Genomic DNA, 19111 nt, shown 5'->3' with positions numbered 1-19111 from the left:
ATGATTATGATGGAAGTGGAGGACAGGGATGGGAAGAGCAGGAAGTTTGTAGTAAATTATGTGCCTCCTAAAATGGCCTTGTGGGAAGAGAGAGAACACAAAAGTGTGTTAGAAGACACAAGGATAACACTAAGATAATGGAAGATGGAGAAAGAATAGTTATAATGGGTGACTTTAATTGTAAAGAAATCTGCTGGGAAGAGATGACAGTAAAAGGTGGAGACGACCTATGGGGAAATATATTACTTGATATGATTATAGAACATACAGTGACGCAATGGATTCAAGAGAATACTTGGTATAGAAATGAGGAAGAACCATCGAAACCCAAAATAGTGGACAAGATTGAATATAAGACACCAATAAGTAAAAGTGACCACATATTGGTTGAACTGGAACTAGATGAGGAAAAATACATAGAAAAGAATGAACAATATAGAAAGGGAAGAATGATGTATGGAATTTTTTTTTTTTTTTATCAAGAGAATTCTTTCAAAAAGCAAACTGGGAAAGAATACACAAGAACACAACAGTAGAAGAGAAATGGAATATTTAGACAAAAATTTATAAAGGAGTGGGAAAGTATGTTCCAAGACAAAATCAAGAAAAAGAATATGTAAAGTGCTGTTACAACAAAAGATGTAGGGAGTTAAAAAACAAAAGAGATAAAGCTTGAATAAAATGGAAAAAAGACAAAAGACCTGAAAAATGGAAAATATATACTAGTTATAGAAATGAATATGTACAAGTGTGCAGAGCAGAAAAGAGAAAGTATGAAAAAGATGTCATAGAAAAATGTAAAGATCAACCAAAACTATTTTACAGATTTGTAAAAAACAAACTGAAAAATCAACAAGAATTAGAGAAACTATGACAAGGAGAAATTGAATACACAGAGGAAATAGAAATGGCAGAAATTATGAACAAACATTTTAAATCTGTGTTTAAGAGGGAGAACATACAACCCAGAGATATCGAGTGGGAGGAGAAACTCCCCCCCTATGAAAGAGATAGAAGTGACAAGGAATGAAATAATGAATCACTTGAGTAAACTCAATGTCAGAAAATCACATTGACCAGATGAAATGGCAAGCTGGATTTTGAGAGAATTCAGGAATGAGCTAACAGACAAAATACATGTCTAATGAACAGTTCATTGAAAGAAGGAAAAGTTCCAGAAGATTGGAAAAGAGCAAATATATAAGGGGGGAAACAAGGAAGACCCTAATAACTATAGACCAGTCTCTCTTACAAGTATGATAGCTAAAATGTGTGAAAGAATCAAAACTAGATGGGTAAGGCATCTGGAAAAAACAAAGTACTAAATCCAAGGCAATTTGGATTTAGACAAGGACGATCATGTATCACAAACTTAATGTGTTTCTAATGAAGGCTAATAGATGTAATACAGGAAAGAGATGGATGGGCTGCTTGCATTTCTAGACCTGAAAAAAGATTTTGATAAGGTGCCACATAAAAAATTACTAAAGAAATTAGAAACTGCAGCTGATAGGGTAGTATGGAGGTATATGGTGGCAATAAAGAAGATTTAAGGAAGATTTATTGAAAGAATATTGATTATAGTGAACACAATAAAGACAGTCTTTAATCTTTCACCCCAAGTCCCTCTTGTAGGAGACCCATGTCTCCCAAGTAACTGGCTATGCCTTCAGGCAAGCCCAACAAGTCACTCAAGGAAGAGATGATGTCTAGGGATTATTTGTGTGGGATATTGTAGAATGAAGTGTTCAATATCCTCTGTGGTGGTTGCACCTATGGCATTGTAATTCTATGGCCATAGTCTGCATTGAAACTGTTTTAATACTGAATGGCATAATTATTCATGGGCAAGGGTGGTGGATTAGACAGTACTCAAGAGAGTTAGAACATCCTCTGTAGTTGTGCCCAAAAGGAGAATTGAAAGAGTTCAGGATGTGAGTATATTAAGGGAAGAGGAAAGTGGATTGTTATATCATCATCTTGTAACTTGTGGCATTATTTAGGGATAGTGTGGGATATTGTTGGATAAAGTGTTCAGTGTTTTGTATATGATTGCATCCAGGGTAGTTTGATTTTGTTGACAGGCCTATTATGTGCTGATACTGTCTTGGATAGTGTCAGTGTGTTCTAGTGTGGTTCTTGCTCCTCTTGAAAGGGACATTTCTGTGGAGCTGATGTTAGGTGAGGGGTAAGTGGAGTATTGAGTTTGGTGGTTCATCTTGAAGAGCTTGTTTTGTGATCTGGGTGTTGATGTGTTTTTGTGTGGATGTATTGCATAGTGTGTATTTACCTAGTTGTATTATATGGGAAGGGGAGCTATTTTCAAAGTGACCCATCTTTGTATCTTGCAATATCTAGTTTGTCCTCAAATTCATGTATGGTGTTTGCAAACACTAATGTTTCATCCAATTTGTTCCAAACATCCACCACTCTGTGTGGAAAACTTTTTTTTTTTTTCCTCCAGATCTCTTCTATAACTACTTTTTGAGTTCTTTTTCATGTCCCCTTGTTTTTCTTTTATCTCATTTTAATAAGTCTTCTCTGTCAAGGACTTGTATGCCTTTCATGATTTTGTAAATGGCCAATAGATCACCTCTGTCTCTTCTTTGTTCCAGGGTTGGTAGTTCCAGTTTAGACAATCTTTGTTCCTATGTCAATTTTGAAAGTGTTGGGGCCATCTTTGTTGTTGCTCTTTGTGTTTGTGTGTGTGTGTGTATATATATATATATATATATATGTATTTATACATATATGTGTATATATATATATATATATATGTATATATATATATATATATGTATATATATATATATATATATATATGTATATACATATACATATATATATATATATATATATATCTTCCATGATGGGGATCTACTTCTGGTTTTTAGTTTGGATTCTATTTTACCATGTACAGTTTTTGAATATGTTCCTTGTTGGCCATCTGAAAGGTCACTGGTGTCTCTTTGGCTCTGGGGAGCAGGTATGTGGCAAAGTTATCAGAGTTCTTCTCTGTTTCCTTTGTATTTTTTCCTCATACCATTATTATCTATATTGAAAAGTGGTCTGAAGGGAAGCTGCATATGTTGTTTTATGTTTAGAGGGATGGTGACCATGTTGTCATGAGAAGTTGCATGTTGGTTATGTTGAGTGGAGTATCTGGTGGGGAGGCTAATGGAATTTGATATGTTTAGGTTGGGGAGTTTCTCTACTATTTTGTTCCCTCTTAGGTCAGCTCTTTGTGTGATTAGCCAGATTGGGTGCTGTGGCTTCATGTCATCTGTTAGTATATGATTAGTTAATGAGGAGAGAGGTTGGAGCTGTGGGTTGTAACTGGGGGGAAGGAGACTGATGCAGTGGGTGGTGTGTAGGTATTTGTGATGTAAATGGATTAATTATCATTGCATTAAGTTTATTTTAGTTATAGTGTCTTAGTGATTTTTAAGGGTTATTTTGCTGTGTATTAGAGTTATAAATTCTTTTTTGTGTTGAGGTATTGTCTCTTCTGTTGTAAATTCAGTGAATGTGGGTTGCGGATTCTGGTGTTAGTTTCCTGTATTAGTGCTATGTTTATGTTGTTTTATGTATGAGTTAAAGCAGCTGTGTGTGTATTTTGTTGAAATAATATTGATGTTTATTTGTAGTTTGGTTTGGGTTTGTTTTGTGCTGGAGAGTTTTTATGAGTGTAGTGCATGTGAGGTGACCCATGTATGGCATGTATTGTACTTGATTGATATATATTTGGCTAGTTTAGTACATGGATAAGAGATATGCCATAGGGATCCGTATCTTTCACTTCGGTCTGAGTGGAATGCCCAGCATTCCACCCGGACCGAGTCGGCTGAGCCATAAGCTCCGTATATTAGGCCTCTGCCTAGCCATCTTTTCTACTTAACACTAGTCCTTCAAGAATAGTACATTGCCTCTACAGCTAATGAAGTCCTCTCACCCTGAAGAAGCCTCTTAGTGAGGGGAAAAAACTCCGAGTTTTTGGTGTTGTCAACAGTTTTTTACATGCTGTTACACTTTTAATAGTATTTATCGGAATTCTCCAGCACTTTTCCTTTTCTGTTCATGGATGATTTTGTCCATAAGTCAAATGAAGTTGATAGGAAGTCCTTCTTTAACCTCAAGAAAATACAACTTAAAATAGTTAAATCTATTAGCACTGTTGATTTTAACCAAAATTGTCTCCGTGAGAACCTGTGCCCTAGAAATAGATATACATATATATATATATATATATATATATATATATATATATATATATATATATATATATATATATATACATACATATACACACATACACACTGAAGAAAAACAGTTTTCCTCATAGAGTTTTGGACACTTGGAACAAACTGGACAATGAAATAGTATGCGCAAAAACCATTCATGAGTTTAAAAACAAACTAGACACTGCAAGATACAAAGGCGGGACAACACGAGCATAGCTCCCCTTCCCGCAAAATACAACTAGGTAAATACAACTAGGTAAATACACATATATACATACAGGAATACCTCACTATATGACTGAGTGCTATAAAGTAGGTAAAACAAATGTTGGGTGTATGTGAAAGCCCCAGGAGACAAAAATTTAGGGGGGGTTGACAGGGTCCATGAACACAACCCCCCTATTTACATGTAAAACCCACCTTGATATACAATTTTTCGCATTGCGACCAGTCAGCTGGGAACACAACTCGGTCATATAGTTGAGGTCTTAATGGTGTAGGGAATTAACCAATAGATGGAATAGTAGGGTATTTTGGAGTACCAGGTGGAGTGGAGAGTTGATGGAGATATGTGTAAAAAGGGAGTTGATAATAGCAGTGTAGAAGAAAGTTGAGCATAAGCATACATGGGTAAGGGTGGTGGATGGAAAGTTGGATAATAAGTCATTAATGGATTATGTAGTATTATCCAAAGAAAGGAATGGAAGAGTTCTGGATGTCCATGTTCTTAAGGGAGAGAGTTGGAGAGTGTCAGATAATTTTTTAGTTAAAGGGAAATTGAGAGTGGATAATTGGAAAAACAAAAGGAAAAGGTCAGAAGGTAGAAAGGTGCTTAGAGTAAATAATTTGAATGAGAAGGAGAAGGAAGAGTATCAGGAGAAACTGAGAGAATTGTGGAAGGTTGTAAGAGATAGAATAGGGTAAAGGTAGTAATAGAAGAAGAATGGGTATGTTTTAAGGAGGAAGTGACAAAGTGTGCAAAAATGGTATTTGGAATGAAGAGGATGGGAGGGAATATAAGGAAGGATTGTGAGTGGTAGAATGATGAGGTGAAGATGGTAGTATTAGAGAAGGATTGGTTGTAAAGTAGGACTTGGGAAGCATATGAGGGATACAAGAAAAAGAGAGGAGAATATAAGATAAAGGAAGCAAAGAGGAGAGCAGATATCAAATGTGGTAGGAGTATGACAAATTTTTTAAAATAAAAAGATGTTTTGTAAAGAATGTTAATGGAAGTGAAGGCAGTAAGGGGAAGATGGTTAGAGTATTTTAGAGAGTTGTTGAATGAGGAAGAAGTTAGGAAGGGATTGATTGAAGTAGTGGTAGGTGTGAAAGTTTGGTAGAACATCCATAGACTTTCTTTCGCTCCTCATGCAGGTTAGACAAGGTCGTATTTTTTTAGGGAAGCTTCGTTAGAATTTCAGAGAGTAAAGGAGTTTAACATTTATGATGTTTCAAGTCAATGTACAATCGTTCATAATAGTCTGACACTTATGGAAAACGTGTTTATAAATAGTTTTTGTGGATTTTTTTTGGCAGATATTTATCACTTTGTTATGTGGTTAATTGATTCTTTGGCATTTTATATATATATATATATATATATATATATATATATATATATATATATAATTTCATGGAGGATAGGTGATTGTGGTGTTTCTTATTGTTTTGGTCAATTTTTTAGTAACCATCCATCACACAATTATTGCCCAGCCACATTATGTATTACGCATTTATTACGAAAATTGGCAGTGCGAAATTGCCAGTTTTATACGTCTGAATACGTGCTAAATAGCACCTGGCTAACTAATGAAGTACAACTTCACCTCCTCATACTTGGTTTCATACACCAGAATCTCCAAATTTACATCCTAAAGGCTGATTTTATATCTCAAGTTACCCCCGAAAAATTGCTGCCAGGGTTGCCGGTTTTGTCTGGCCTGTAGTTAGTTGGTTCTTCCTTGTTTCCTCCTTTATATATTGGTACAATGTTAGCATTTTTCCAGTCCTTTGGTATTTTTCCTTCTTTAAGTGAGCAACTTATTATGTTATGTATTTTGTCTGTTAGTTCTTTGCATTCTTTTAGAATCCAATTTGCAATTCCATCCGGGCCATGTGATTTCCTGACATCAAGGTTTGATAGATGTTCCATTATTTCTTTTTGTGTTAATATTATCTTGCTCATGAGGGGAGATCACCTTTCATTTCCTTCATCCCAATACTCTGCTTTCTTGTGAAAACAGATTTGAAGTGATTATTCATGACTTCAGTCATATCTAATTTTCTGTGTATTCAATATTCCCTTAGCATAGTTTCACCATTTTCTGTTTGTTTTTAAGTTTACCATTCACGTATCAATAGAATAGCTTGGGTTGCTCTTTGCATTTATCTATAATATCCTTTTCATGGTTCCTTTTTTCCTCTCTTCTCACTTTAACATACTCATTTCTATAGTTTATATACTTGCCATTTTCCAGGTTTTTAATCTTTTCTCCATCATTTCCAAGCTTTGTCCCTTCTATCATTTGCCCCACTGCATCTTTTGTTGAACCAGCATTTAATGTACACTCTAGCTTCTGTCTTGGTACGTGCCTATTCACCCCTTCATTGTAATTATCCATCAAGATATCCCATTTCTCTTCCACTTTTGTCTCTTCCATGTAAAAATTTTCCCAGTTTGCATTCTGGAAGAATTTCTTTAGTTTTCCAAAGTCTGTTTTGTTATACATCAATCTTCCTTTCCTATGCTTTTCATTTCTCTCCATGTATATTTCTTCCTTTAGTTCAGTCTTGATGAGTATATGGTCTCTCTTTCCAATTGGTGTCTTGTATTGAATTTTATCCACAATTTCAGGTTCTGTTGTAAATATTAAATCTAGTTTCATGGTTGTTCATATATCATTTTGGAATGAGTTGGTGCCAGTTTTGTTGTTGAATGGGTGGTTGTGCCTGTAACACTATAAGGGTGGAGACTTGAAATTTAAGAGAGGTAGAAAAGAGGAGGTTGAATGTTTTCGAAATAAAGTGTCTGAGAAGTATGGTAGAAGTTACATGGTTGGATAGTGAGAAATAAGGAGATGAGGAGGAGAGTGGTGGTGAAAAGGGAGCTGGCAGATAGGTCTGATGAAAGATTATTAAGATGGTTTGGAAACATGAAAAGAATGAGTGAAGAAAAGTTAGCAAAAAGAAAAAAAAAAATGTGGAAAACAGAGGTGGATGAAGTGAACTTGAGAGGACAACCAAGGATGCGATGGATGAATGGGTTATAAGGGGCTCTGAGCAAGAGGGTAGTGTCTGTTGTTCAAGGAAGGGAGCAGATGTTGCAACATGGCTGAGGTAGCTGAGTGAAAAACAGGAACCAAGTTTGCTCTTTATTTAGAGCTCAGCAGACAAATGTAAACAAGCCAAGATTGATGTCATAGTATGAGTACTTGAAGAAAAACAAAAGATGTCTACATAGGATCCAAACATATAAACAATACCAACAGATGCTATAGAGCATCAAAACATATTACAGAGTATTAAACATATGAGAATCGCATGGTATGTAAGGAACCTACAGCACAAGTATACAATTCTTATACAACAACACAAAGTCTATTGTAAAATAAGAATAAAGCAATAATACAATATATCTCAATTTACCACAGCAGGCATAAAATATGCATGAGTGGATGATAGTTGTATACGAGTGATGTTTTGACACAACCCAAAGGGATTTCTCCCTGTTATTATTTTCTATATGAATGGATGAGGAGGGGGATCACCATATAAGTGAAGTTTCGATTCCTGTCCAGGAAATGTCTTCAGGGGTGGGATGGTAACAGTGAACTCATTTTTATGTGGTCCAGGATGTAACTGCGAGAGTACCTTGGAGATGATCACACTCCATTAATCATGACAAATGTGTACAATTTGATAATCAAAAACACAAATATAAAGAGAAAATATGTAATACCGATGTTTGCCCAGTTAACGTAGCTCTTTTATGTAGATTTACTCTTTATATGTTCACAAGGTAGATACTTATTTGTACATGTGCCCATTTTATCCCTTTGTATGGTACACATGCTCTGCCACCTTGGCGTGGTTGCTCAGTTATTTCTCTGTTTAAGACTTTTGTTTCTTATATTTTTGTTTCACTTTTATTGTATGTTATCATTTTTGTTCCACTTTTATTGTGTTTGTGTTTCTCCTTATTATATTGTACACATTTGTCATGATTAATGGAGCATGATTAACTCCAAGGTCCTCTCCCAGTTACGTCCCAGACCACATAAAAACAAGTTCATTGCATGTATCCATCACGCCCCTGAAAACTATTCCTAAAAAGGAATTGAAATGATGGGCACAATAAACTCCTCTAATTGAATCAAGTGTTTACTCTTCCAATATATATATATATATATATATATATATATATATATATATATATATATATATATATATATATATATATATATATATATATTACACAAATCCCAACAGCCTTTTTTTCCCTCACAATGGAGGTTGTTGCCAGTTTCCTGATGGGTGTAGGTCTTCTTCAGGAGAGACTAGGGGCAACTGATTGATTTATTCTTTTCATCATACCATCAATATACAATAGGAACATTTCACGCACTAGCACTGATTCTTGTGGTAATCCACCAGTCACTCCTCTTCAGTCAGACTTTTCATCTCTCATAACTGATCTTGTACATCCATCAATTGAATAGTTTTACCCTGGTACCCTTTGGATGAGAGCTTGGAGTTCACATATCGTCAAGTCTATGGATAATGCTGTGACCTTATATACACACACATACATCCATCTCCTTGCCCACTAGAATTAGAGTGCCAGCTCACAGTGCAGTGATGCTGAAATTCTCAGCCCATTGTATTTACCTACAGTACTACCTCTCATTAACGGACTAAAAGGGGGGTAATGGTGTCCGTTGATGTAAATAATCCGTTGATTTGGAGTGGTTTTTGGGTGGCATAGTGATTGCACAGCACTAAACAACAGCACTAAAAACACCGAAAACACAGCGAAAACACCGCAAACACAGCTAATTAATATCCATTAATGAGAGGTAGTACTGTACACAGGAAAGGTGCAGTGCCTATTGGGTCCTGTCTCCTACTCTCCAGTTTTGTCATACCTAGCCCCAGATTCATGTACAGTTCCAACTTAATCTAAATCCTATATTTAAATTTGAATTCATATATTGTTCAAGCTTGGACTGTATCACCTTCTAAGCTGTTCCAAGTACTTATGCATCCATAAGGAAAACTGTATTTCTTTACATCCTTTAGACATGTGGTCTTCTTAATTTGTTCCCATGACCTCAGGCCTCCCATCCTTAATCAAGAGATCTCCTCTGTCAATTCAGTCTATCCCCTTTAGTGACCAGGGTACTGTAATCGTATCTCCTTTTTCTCTTCAATCTTTCAAAGTTGGTAGACCCATTGCTTTTAGTCTTTCCACATTTTATTTATCTGCCAGGCTGGGAACCAGTTTGATTGCTGTCCTTTGTATTGTCTTGATGTTGCTTATGTCATTCACTTTGTAGGGACCATACTACTGACACATATTTGTTTTGCATGGATCATGGTTTCAATGAGTTTCATCATCTCTTCATCCATATAGTGAAAAGCCACAATGGTCTTGTGTAGTAGTCTGTACATCTCCCACAATGCTGCCGATATTTCTGTCAGATGACAGGTTGTCTTTTATCACCATTCTCAAATCTTTCTCCTCTTGCCTTTGTAATAGATTCTCTACACAAGGAATAATGTAACCTGTTCAATATGAGTCAAATTCTTGTGGGCAGTATCAACTGCCTGACATACAATGATGCATCACAATACTCACATTATAAAATATAAAGTTAAAGCTGTATTACTTGTTCTCTTTCACACTGAATATTAATAACCACAGAAAATATGATCAGACCAGATCACAGAATATGGGGGTCACTCACCTATAACTACAAAATAAATATAATCAAGGATGATCTTTTGCAGCTATTGGCCATTTCCAGTACTTTGCATTTTTTGGTATTGAACTTCAGTTCCCATTCTTGGCTCCATGCAAAAATAGTGTCTAGATCTTTTAGCAATAGTTTACAGTCCTTATTTTTCACTCCTCTCATGATTTTTGCATCATCTGCAAACATGTTGGCATAGCTTGTTGTACCTTTTATCATGTCATTGACTTAAACATTATTGGTGCAAGTGCAGATCTTTGTGGAACTTGGCTCAATACTGCTCTCCATCTTAACATCTTATCGTTTACTACTGTCCTCATGAATCTCTCCTTAATTTTTTTTTCATCAATTCTAGTAGTTTGCCTCTCAGTCCTCCAACATGCTCCACTTTTGCATAAGTCAACTATGAGCTACTTCTAGGTCCAGGTACACACAGTCCACCCACCCTTCTCTCTTTTACAGTGCATCAACCACTCTCGACTAAAAGCTTAAAAAGTTTGACACACACTACCTTCCAAATCTGAAGCCAGGCTGTTTGTCAGATTGTTCATCTCTAAGATATTTGTTCCATCAATCTTTCACAATCCTTTCACACAGTTTAACAATTGTGCTGGTTAGTGATACCAGCCTGTAATTTTGTGGTGTCTCCATACTTCCACCATTGTGAATTGGTCTCACATTTGCCCTTTTCCAATCAAATGGCACAATGCCTTCTTTCAACAAACATATAATAAGACTGTCATCTTGTCCACCAGTTGCCCTTTACATTCTTTAAGTATCCAATTTGAGATCCTGTCAGGTCCTGAAGCTTTTGTCACATCAATGATCCAGAAAAATTGAGCACTTCCCTCACTTCTACATTTATATCTTCTAAACTTGTGATGACAGCACTGCATGGGGCAGAAACATGGAACATAAGAGAGGAGGAATTTGATTATGTTTGAGATGAGGTACCTGAGAAGTATGATAGGGATTACTAGGCTGGATAGAGTGAGAAACAAAGAGGTGAGGAGGAGAACAGGGATGGAAAGGGAGTTGGAAGATAGGGTTGATGAGAGAGTATTGGGATGGTTTGGACACATGGAAAGAATGAGTGAAGAAAGAATAGCAAAAGAGGTGTGGAAGGCAGAGGTGGAAGGAGTGAACATGAGGGGGTGCCCAAGGATGAGATGGATGGATGGGGTAAAACGGGCATTGGGAAAGGGGAATGTCTGTTGAGGAAGGATGGGAGAGGACAGAAGATAGTGGTGAATGGAGAATGGTTGTATATGGATGATGATGTGATGCATGAAAGGGAGTGGGTAGGGGATGAGGGGTGATGGAGTATGTGTAAAAAATAATTTGATGCAGCCAGAAGTGATTTCTCTCTGTCTTCTCTTTTTCTGCATGGGGGGACAGAGAGGGGGGTCACCAATTAAATGAAGCAGCCTTGCTGTGGATGTGCTGTGTCTTGCAACACTGCTTCTGAGCAAGGGCAGTGGTCAAGATGCAGCGATAACCCATCATCCAGGAGGAGCCAAGATAAGAGGGAAGGAGGGGAATGTGTGGGGATGGAATGGGTGGGAGTGGGTTATATGCCTTTGTTTTTTTGGCTACCTCCTTTGTAGGGGGGAAAAAGCCTTTGTTATATGTATGTATGTATGTGTATTTACCTAATTGTAGTATACAGGAAAGGAGCAATGCTTGTATGGTCGTGTCTCCTATTCTCTAATTTCCTAACATACCTAGACTCGAATTCATCTATGATTCCAACTTAATCTATATCTTTAATTTTCAATAATCGTATGTAGATTTGATCTCATGTATTGTTTGAGCTTGAGCTATATCACCTAAGTTATTCCACATATATATACATTTATATACATATATATACCAAAGGCTTTTCCCCCCTTACACGGGGGGTAGCCAAAAAGAAAGAGGCATAGAAATCACTCCCACCCATTTCATTTCATTTCCCATATATTCCACTCCCCTCCACCCTCCTCCCTCCCTCCTATCTTAGCACCTCCTGAATGACGGGTCATCTCTGCATCCTGTCCACTGTATTTCTGCACATCCTTTCAACATGTGGTCTTTCTTAATTCACTCCCATGGCATCTTAAAGCCCTTCCATCTTTAATTAGATCTCTTCTATCATTGCAATCTATCCCCTTTAGTGTCCTGAACACTGTCATCATGTCACCTCTTTCTCTTCAGTCTTTCAAAATAGGTAGACCCAGTACTTTTAGTCTTTCCTCATATGGTTTATCTGCCAGGCTGGGGACCAGTTTGGTAGCTGCCCTTTGTATTCTCTTAATCTTGCTTATATCCTTCACTCTGTGTAGGGACCATATTAATGATGTATATTCCAGTCTTGGACATATCAGGGTTTTGGTGAGTTTTTTCATCATCTCTTCATCCATATAATGGAATTCCATCTTTGCCAGGTGACAGGTTGTCTTTTGTCAGCACTCCCAAGTGTTTCTCTACTTTTGCTTTTGTAATGGGTTCGCTTTCCAAGGAATAGTTTAAGGATGGTTTTTTACCACTGTTGCCCATTTCTAGTACTTTTATTTGTTTGGTATTGAACTTCATTTCCCATTCTTCGTTCCATGCAAAAAAAAGTATCTAGTTATTTTTCCAGGATTCTATTGTCCTCATTTTTCACTCTTCTTGTGATTTTTGCATCATCTGCATACATGTTGGCACAGTCTGTTGTTCCTTCCATCATTTCATTAACATAGACAAGAAAGATATTGGTGTAAACATTGAACCTTGTGGAACTCCACTCATTACTGCTCTCCAACTTGACATTTTGTCCTTTACTACTGTACTCGTGTATCTTTCCTTCAAAAAGTCTTTAACCACTTCAATACGGGACTTAAATCTCGCGGGCAGCAGCCAATGCCAGCCGTACGACGTAACGAAATAATATTCGCATCATAAAATATAGTCGCCGCTTATATCGATCGTTCTCTCTTTCACCCGCGAATTTTGAAAACCACAGAGAATGGGATTAAGGTCGCATTTGGGAGAATGTAAAAACACAGGGGCGACTACAATAAATATAATCAAGACGCCGATATGGCAGCGTCGCGAATCCACTTGCTCCTCATGACGCCTACGTGTGCGGCACCGTATGGAAGGGGTTAATCCACTTGTTGTTTGCACTTCAGTCCTCCAACATGCTCCAATTTCCACATAAGTCAACTGTGAGGTACTTTATCAAATGCCTCCTCAAGGTTGAGGCACACGCAGTCCACCCACCCCTCTCTGTCTTGCAGCACATCAATCACTTTCAAGTAGAACCTATTTTTTTCAGGTCTCTTCTGTAGCTGTCTTTCTTTAGTTTCTTTTCATGTCCTCTTATTTCTCTTTTGTCCCATTTTAATATGTCGTCTCTATTGAGAACTTCCATCCCTTTCATAATTCTGAAAATGGTCAACAAATCACCTCTTTCCCTTCTCTGCTCTAGTGTTGACAGCTGTAATTTCTCCAATCTTTGTTCATATGTCAGATTTGATAGTGTGGGTACCATTTTTGTTGCTACTTTTTTTTTTTTTTCTTCCCACATTGATACAGCATATTTTAATTTTGGGCTTATCAGTGTAACAATTATTTTCTTAACCATCTCATCCATGTAATCAAAGGCCACTTTCATTGATCTTAATAAGTTGAAAGTCTCTCCAAATAATTTATTTACATGTTTGTCAGGTGTCAAGTCACTAGAGATGATTACTCCTAGGTCCCTCTCTGAGTTTACTTTTTTGACTTCATTGATTCCAATCGTATATTTTCCTGAAACTCTATTTTTACCTCTTCCAAATTCCATTTTGCTACATTTCTTAATGTTGAAGTTCATCTCGTGTTTCCGGCTCCATTCCCATACTTTATCCAGGTCATCTTGCAGCGATATACAATCTTCTTCTGTTTTCACTCTCTTTAGTAATTTGGCATCGTCAGCAAAAAAGTTCATGTAACAATTTACTCCATCCATATCATTTATGTATATGGCAAACATTAAAGGAGCCAAAACAGAGCCTTGGGGGACACCACTTTTTACATCTTCCCATTTCGAATTTTTGTCTTTAAGCACCACTCTCATTTTTCTCCCAGTTAAGAAATCTTTCACCCATTCCAACAGTTTGCCTTGAATTCCTCCTATTTTTTTAATTTTACATATTAATTTTTCATGTGGTACTTTGTCAAATGCTTTCTGTATTGGTACTATGTTTGCATCTTTCCAATCTTGCGGTATCTTTCCCTCTTTGAGTGAGAAGTCCATTATCTTGTATAGTTTGTCTGTCAGTTCATCTATGTGCTCTTTTAATATCCAATTTGCAATTCCATCTGGTCTGTGCGACTTTCTGACATCTAGGCTTCTTATTTGGTCTCTTATTTCCCTTTGTGTTATTTTTATTTCTTTCATCATGGGTGATCTTTCTTGTTGTCCATCCTCCCAGGATTGTGAGCTCTCAATTGTAAAAACAGACCTGAAATGTCTGATCATAACTTCTGCCATCTCTGTGTCATCTATGTATTCTTTATCTCCTTCACGCAGTTTTACTATATCATGCTTATCCTTTAGTTTGTCATTTATATATCTGTAAAAGAGTTTTGGTTGATCCTTACATTTGTCTATGATATCCCTTTCATATTCTCTTTTTTCTTTCCTGCGTATATCTACATATTCATTCCTAAGTTTAGTGTATGTTTGGCATTTAGATGTTTTTCTTTCTTTTTTCCATTTTTTCCAGGCTTTGTCTCTCCTGGCTTTAGCCTCACTACATCTTTTGTTGAACCAACATTCTATATAAATCTCTTTTTGTTTCTTTTTTGTGCGTGTGTATGTATTTGTGTACATATGTGTATTTACCTTTAGCAGTATAGAGAGGAGCAACACTCCTGGGTTTCTGTCTTGTACTCTTCTATTATCATACCAACCTTCAAATCAATGTATGGTTCCAACTTAGGCTATCTCATTATTCTTTCCATGGGTGTGTGTGTGTGAGATTCACCATGGTCTTGGATCATGTGTTAAAATCGTGATCAAAAAATATTTCCCTCCCAGAAGAAAAATCAGAGTTCATATATGACCAATCTATGGGTGTGTGTGTGTGTGTGTGTGTGTGTGTATTTACTTAGTTGTATTATATGGGAAGGGGAGCTGTGCTCGTAGTGACCCTTCTTTGTATCTAGCAACATCTAGTTTGTTCTTAAATCCTTCTATGGTGTTTGCACACACTATTGTTTCACTCAGTTGGTTCCAGACATCCACCACTCTTTGTGGAAAACTGTTTTTTTTTTTCCCAGATCTCTTCTATAACTATCCTTTTGAGTTTCTTTTCATGTCCCCTTGTTTTTCTTCTATCCCACTTTAATAAGTCTTCTCTGTAAAGGACTTCCATGCCTTTCATGATTCTGTAAATGGCCAATAGAATGCCTCCTTTTCTTCTTTGTTTCAGGGTTGGTTGTTCCAGTTTAGACAATCTTTGCTTGTATGTCAATTTTGAAAGTGTTGGTGCCATCTTTGTTGCTGCTCTTTGGATTCTTTCTAGTTTCCTTATATACTTTTTTGTACTGGGTGTCCATAGTGTCACAGCATACTCCAATCTTGGTCTTATGAGTGTGACTAGTATTTTTTTTTTTTTTTTTTTTTCCATAACCTCATCCAAGTAATTAAAAGCCACCTTTATTGATCTTAGTAAATTGTAGGTTTCTCCAACTATTTTGTTTATCTGCTTTTTTGTCTGGTACTTTATCAAATGTCTTTTGTAGATCCAGGAAAGCACAATCTGCCCATCCATCCCTTTCTTGTATTATACCTATTAACTGTGAATAGAAACAGATCAAATTTGTGGCACATGACCTTCCCTGTCTAAATCTGAATTTTCTTGGATTTAGTATATTGTTCTCCTCCAGATGTTTTGTCTATCTATTTTTGATAACTTTCTCACAAATTTTAAGGGAGACCAGTCTATAGGGAGACCAGTCTATAGTTTGTTGGGTCTTTCTTGTTTCTCCCTTTATATATTGGTACAATAGTGGCATTTTTCCAGTCTTCCAGTACCTTTCCTTCTTTGAGTGAGCAATCTAATATCCTATATATTTTGTCTTTTAGTTCATCTATACATTCTTTTAGTATCCAGTTTGCAATTATGTCTGGGCTGTTATTTGGTTCATTATTTGGTCCTTTCTTTCTGTGTCACAGTTATTTCTCTCATTGGGGGGATCTTTCTCCACTTAATGCCTATTGTGTATGTTTTCTTTAGTGAACACAAATTTGAAATGTTCATAATTTCAGCCATTTCTATATCTTCTATGCTTTTCATCATTATATATTTCCTTCAAAATTGTCCATTTCTCTTCTATTTGTGCTTCTTCATTATAGAATTTTTCCCAACTTGCTTTTTGAAAGAACTTTCTAAGTTTCCCAAAGTCTGTTTTGTTATACATCAGTCTTCCTTTTCTGTGTTTCTCGTTTCTCTCCATATATATTTCCTCTTTTAGTTTGAGCTGAAGTAGTATTTGATCACTCTTCCCAATTGGTGTCTTGTATTCAATTTTATTCACAATTTTAGGTGTTTGATTTAAATATTAAATCTAGTCTTGACTGTTCTTGGTTATTTCTATTTCTGGTATTTACTTTTACCCATTGAGTCATTGTGTATTCAATGGTCATATCAAGTATTATGTTTCCCCAAATGTCCTCTCCACTCTTCACTGTCATCTCCTTCCAACACATTTGTTAGGGTTAAAATCACCCATAATTTACCTTATTGTAGTTTACAGGAAAGGAACAACACTCGTTAGGTCGAGTTTCCTATTCTGTAATTTTTTATCATACCTAACCTCAAATTCATGTACATTTCCAACATAATCTATATCCATAATTTCCAATTTTCGTATTTAGATTTGAACTTGTACATTGTTTGAGCTTAGTTTATATCACCATGTATACCATTCCAAATATTTATGCATCTGTATGGAAAACTGTATTTCTTCATATCCTTTAGACATGTGTTTTTCCTTTATTTACTCCTATGACCTTTTTAAGGCCTCCCATCTTTAATCAGATCTCTTCTGTCAGTGTAATTTATTCTCTTTACTGACCTGAATACTGTATTGATATCACCTCTTTCTCTTCAGCCTTTTAAAGTTGGCAGACTTTGTGTGTGAGAGAGAGGCAGAGGGGAAAATACACAAATAGAACGAGAGTTTATTCTTTAACTAGTTTCGCACTATGGTGCTTCTTTGCACTATGGTGTGTGTGTGTGTTTGTGTGTCTGTTTGTGTGTACACATCCTTTCCTTAGTTGTTGATGAAAATGTCGCATTAAATTCTGTCATTCACACACAATTGTTACCACATACTATAACTTTCACTGCTGTCATTCCCTTTGTTCTTAGTAAGGTGTAAAGAAGGTTTGCTTGTGAATGTTGTGCATGATTATGTACGTGTAAGTAGATTGGTCTTTGGTTTGAAATTTTTATGGCTGTTATATTGTATTACTGAAAGACTGATTGTACTGAGCTGCACTTTTGCTTGGAAATGGTCCATTTACTGTATATTTTTTGCATTAGTCCCTGTTTATTTTTTCATCCTTTTGAAAAAATCAAATAAATTTTTAGTACATAGTGCTGTAGTAAAGTTCCCTTGTATTTACATGAATGCATTTGGTATTACTGTACTCTCTATCTGTAGGGCAGTGCAGTACTTGGTTTCAGTACACCAGACTAAATAATCACATGGTGCTTTTTTATGTATGAAATGTGTATATGATAAGTTATGCATATATATATATATGTATGTGTGTATATGTTCATGTATATATGCATGTATGTATATATATTATGTATGTACATTTGTATGCATATATTTATATACATGTACGCTAATTTTTTTACAAAATGTATATATTTTTAACATCTGATTTCATCTTTTATGTGCACTGTAGTCCTTGAAGATTAAAAAAAAAAAAAAATCACAGCCTGTGTGTATTCATAATGGTAGTGTTTTTCTCATTTTAGTAAAATTGTAATATCATTCTTACATTCCGGTAATTAGAATTGGATGTCACATCTGGTGTATTTGAAATTTTGGAGATCCAGAAGACACATTTTGTATTCTTAGAATCCTGAAACTGTAAAAGTAAAAAAGAACAAATCTAGTGTGTCTTGGGTTTTCCTGCCAGTTTGTGTGTGTAGTGTGTGTGCGTGTGTGGTTATTGTGAGCGTGTTCCTCTCTCTCTCTCCCCCCTGTGCCCCCCTGCCCTCCTGGCTCTGCCCTGCCTCCCGTGTGGCTCTCCTCTTGGTATGGGGTGCCGCCATCCCTGGTACCTCTTGAACACTTTACTGCCACCACTACCACCATCATTACAACCTCTTCCATGAATACCACTACAACCACCACTTCCACAACCACTATTTGCATCACCACTACCCATACCCATTGTGGTTTGGGTTGGCATATTGTATGTGCCACCTGGCTGGTTTGCTGGCTGGCCGCTGGCTGCCAGGTGGTGGTTGGTGCATAGTGAGGGTGACGTGATGGCTCATTTTAGGCGCAAGTATGATGTGATGAACCCACACAACCTGTACACGCTTCTCGCCGAGAGACTCCTCATTCATGAAGAGACACTTACCCTTCCAACCTACAACTGCCTTTATGAGGTGAGTCATCCCTGTGTTAGAAAATTGCAAAGGTGTACCATGTGAATAGATTTGAAGTTTTTTTTTGTGAATTCTCCTAATTGTAGTGATTCAAATCTAACACAAATCAGATTCTGACGGAGCACATCAGTCAGCAAGTCATGTACTGCAAGCATCCAGAACCTGAGTCACATTACAGATTAGAAAACCCAAGTAAGTTGGCCTGAATACATGGTACTTTATAGATAAGATAGAATTCGTATTG

The 19111-nt window shown here is 36.5% G+C and overlaps 1 protein-coding gene across 1 annotated transcript in view; it reads left to right on the top strand.

The window, feature by feature from the left end:
• Positions 1–19111, top strand: part of LOC143039041 (neurobeachin-like) — a 668097-nt gene that overhangs the window by 568810 nt on the left and 80176 nt on the right. The window contains exons 19-20 of the mRNA XM_076208892.1: positions 18759–18867; positions 18978–19059. Coding sequence (XP_076065007.1) covers positions 18759–18867; positions 18978–19059 — 191 coding nt within the window. The remainder of the gene's footprint in view (positions 1–18758; positions 18868–18977; positions 19060–19111) is intronic.

The sequence above is a fragment of the Oratosquilla oratoria genome, chromosome 25 (assembly GCF_046742065.1).
Source record: "Oratosquilla oratoria isolate Oo_2021 chromosome 25, ASM4674206v1, whole genome shotgun sequence".
In the NCBI taxonomy this organism is placed as follows: Eukaryota; Metazoa; Arthropoda; class Malacostraca; order Stomatopoda; family Squillidae; genus Oratosquilla; species Oratosquilla oratoria.
This window is presented reverse-complemented; position numbering and strand designations above follow the sequence as displayed.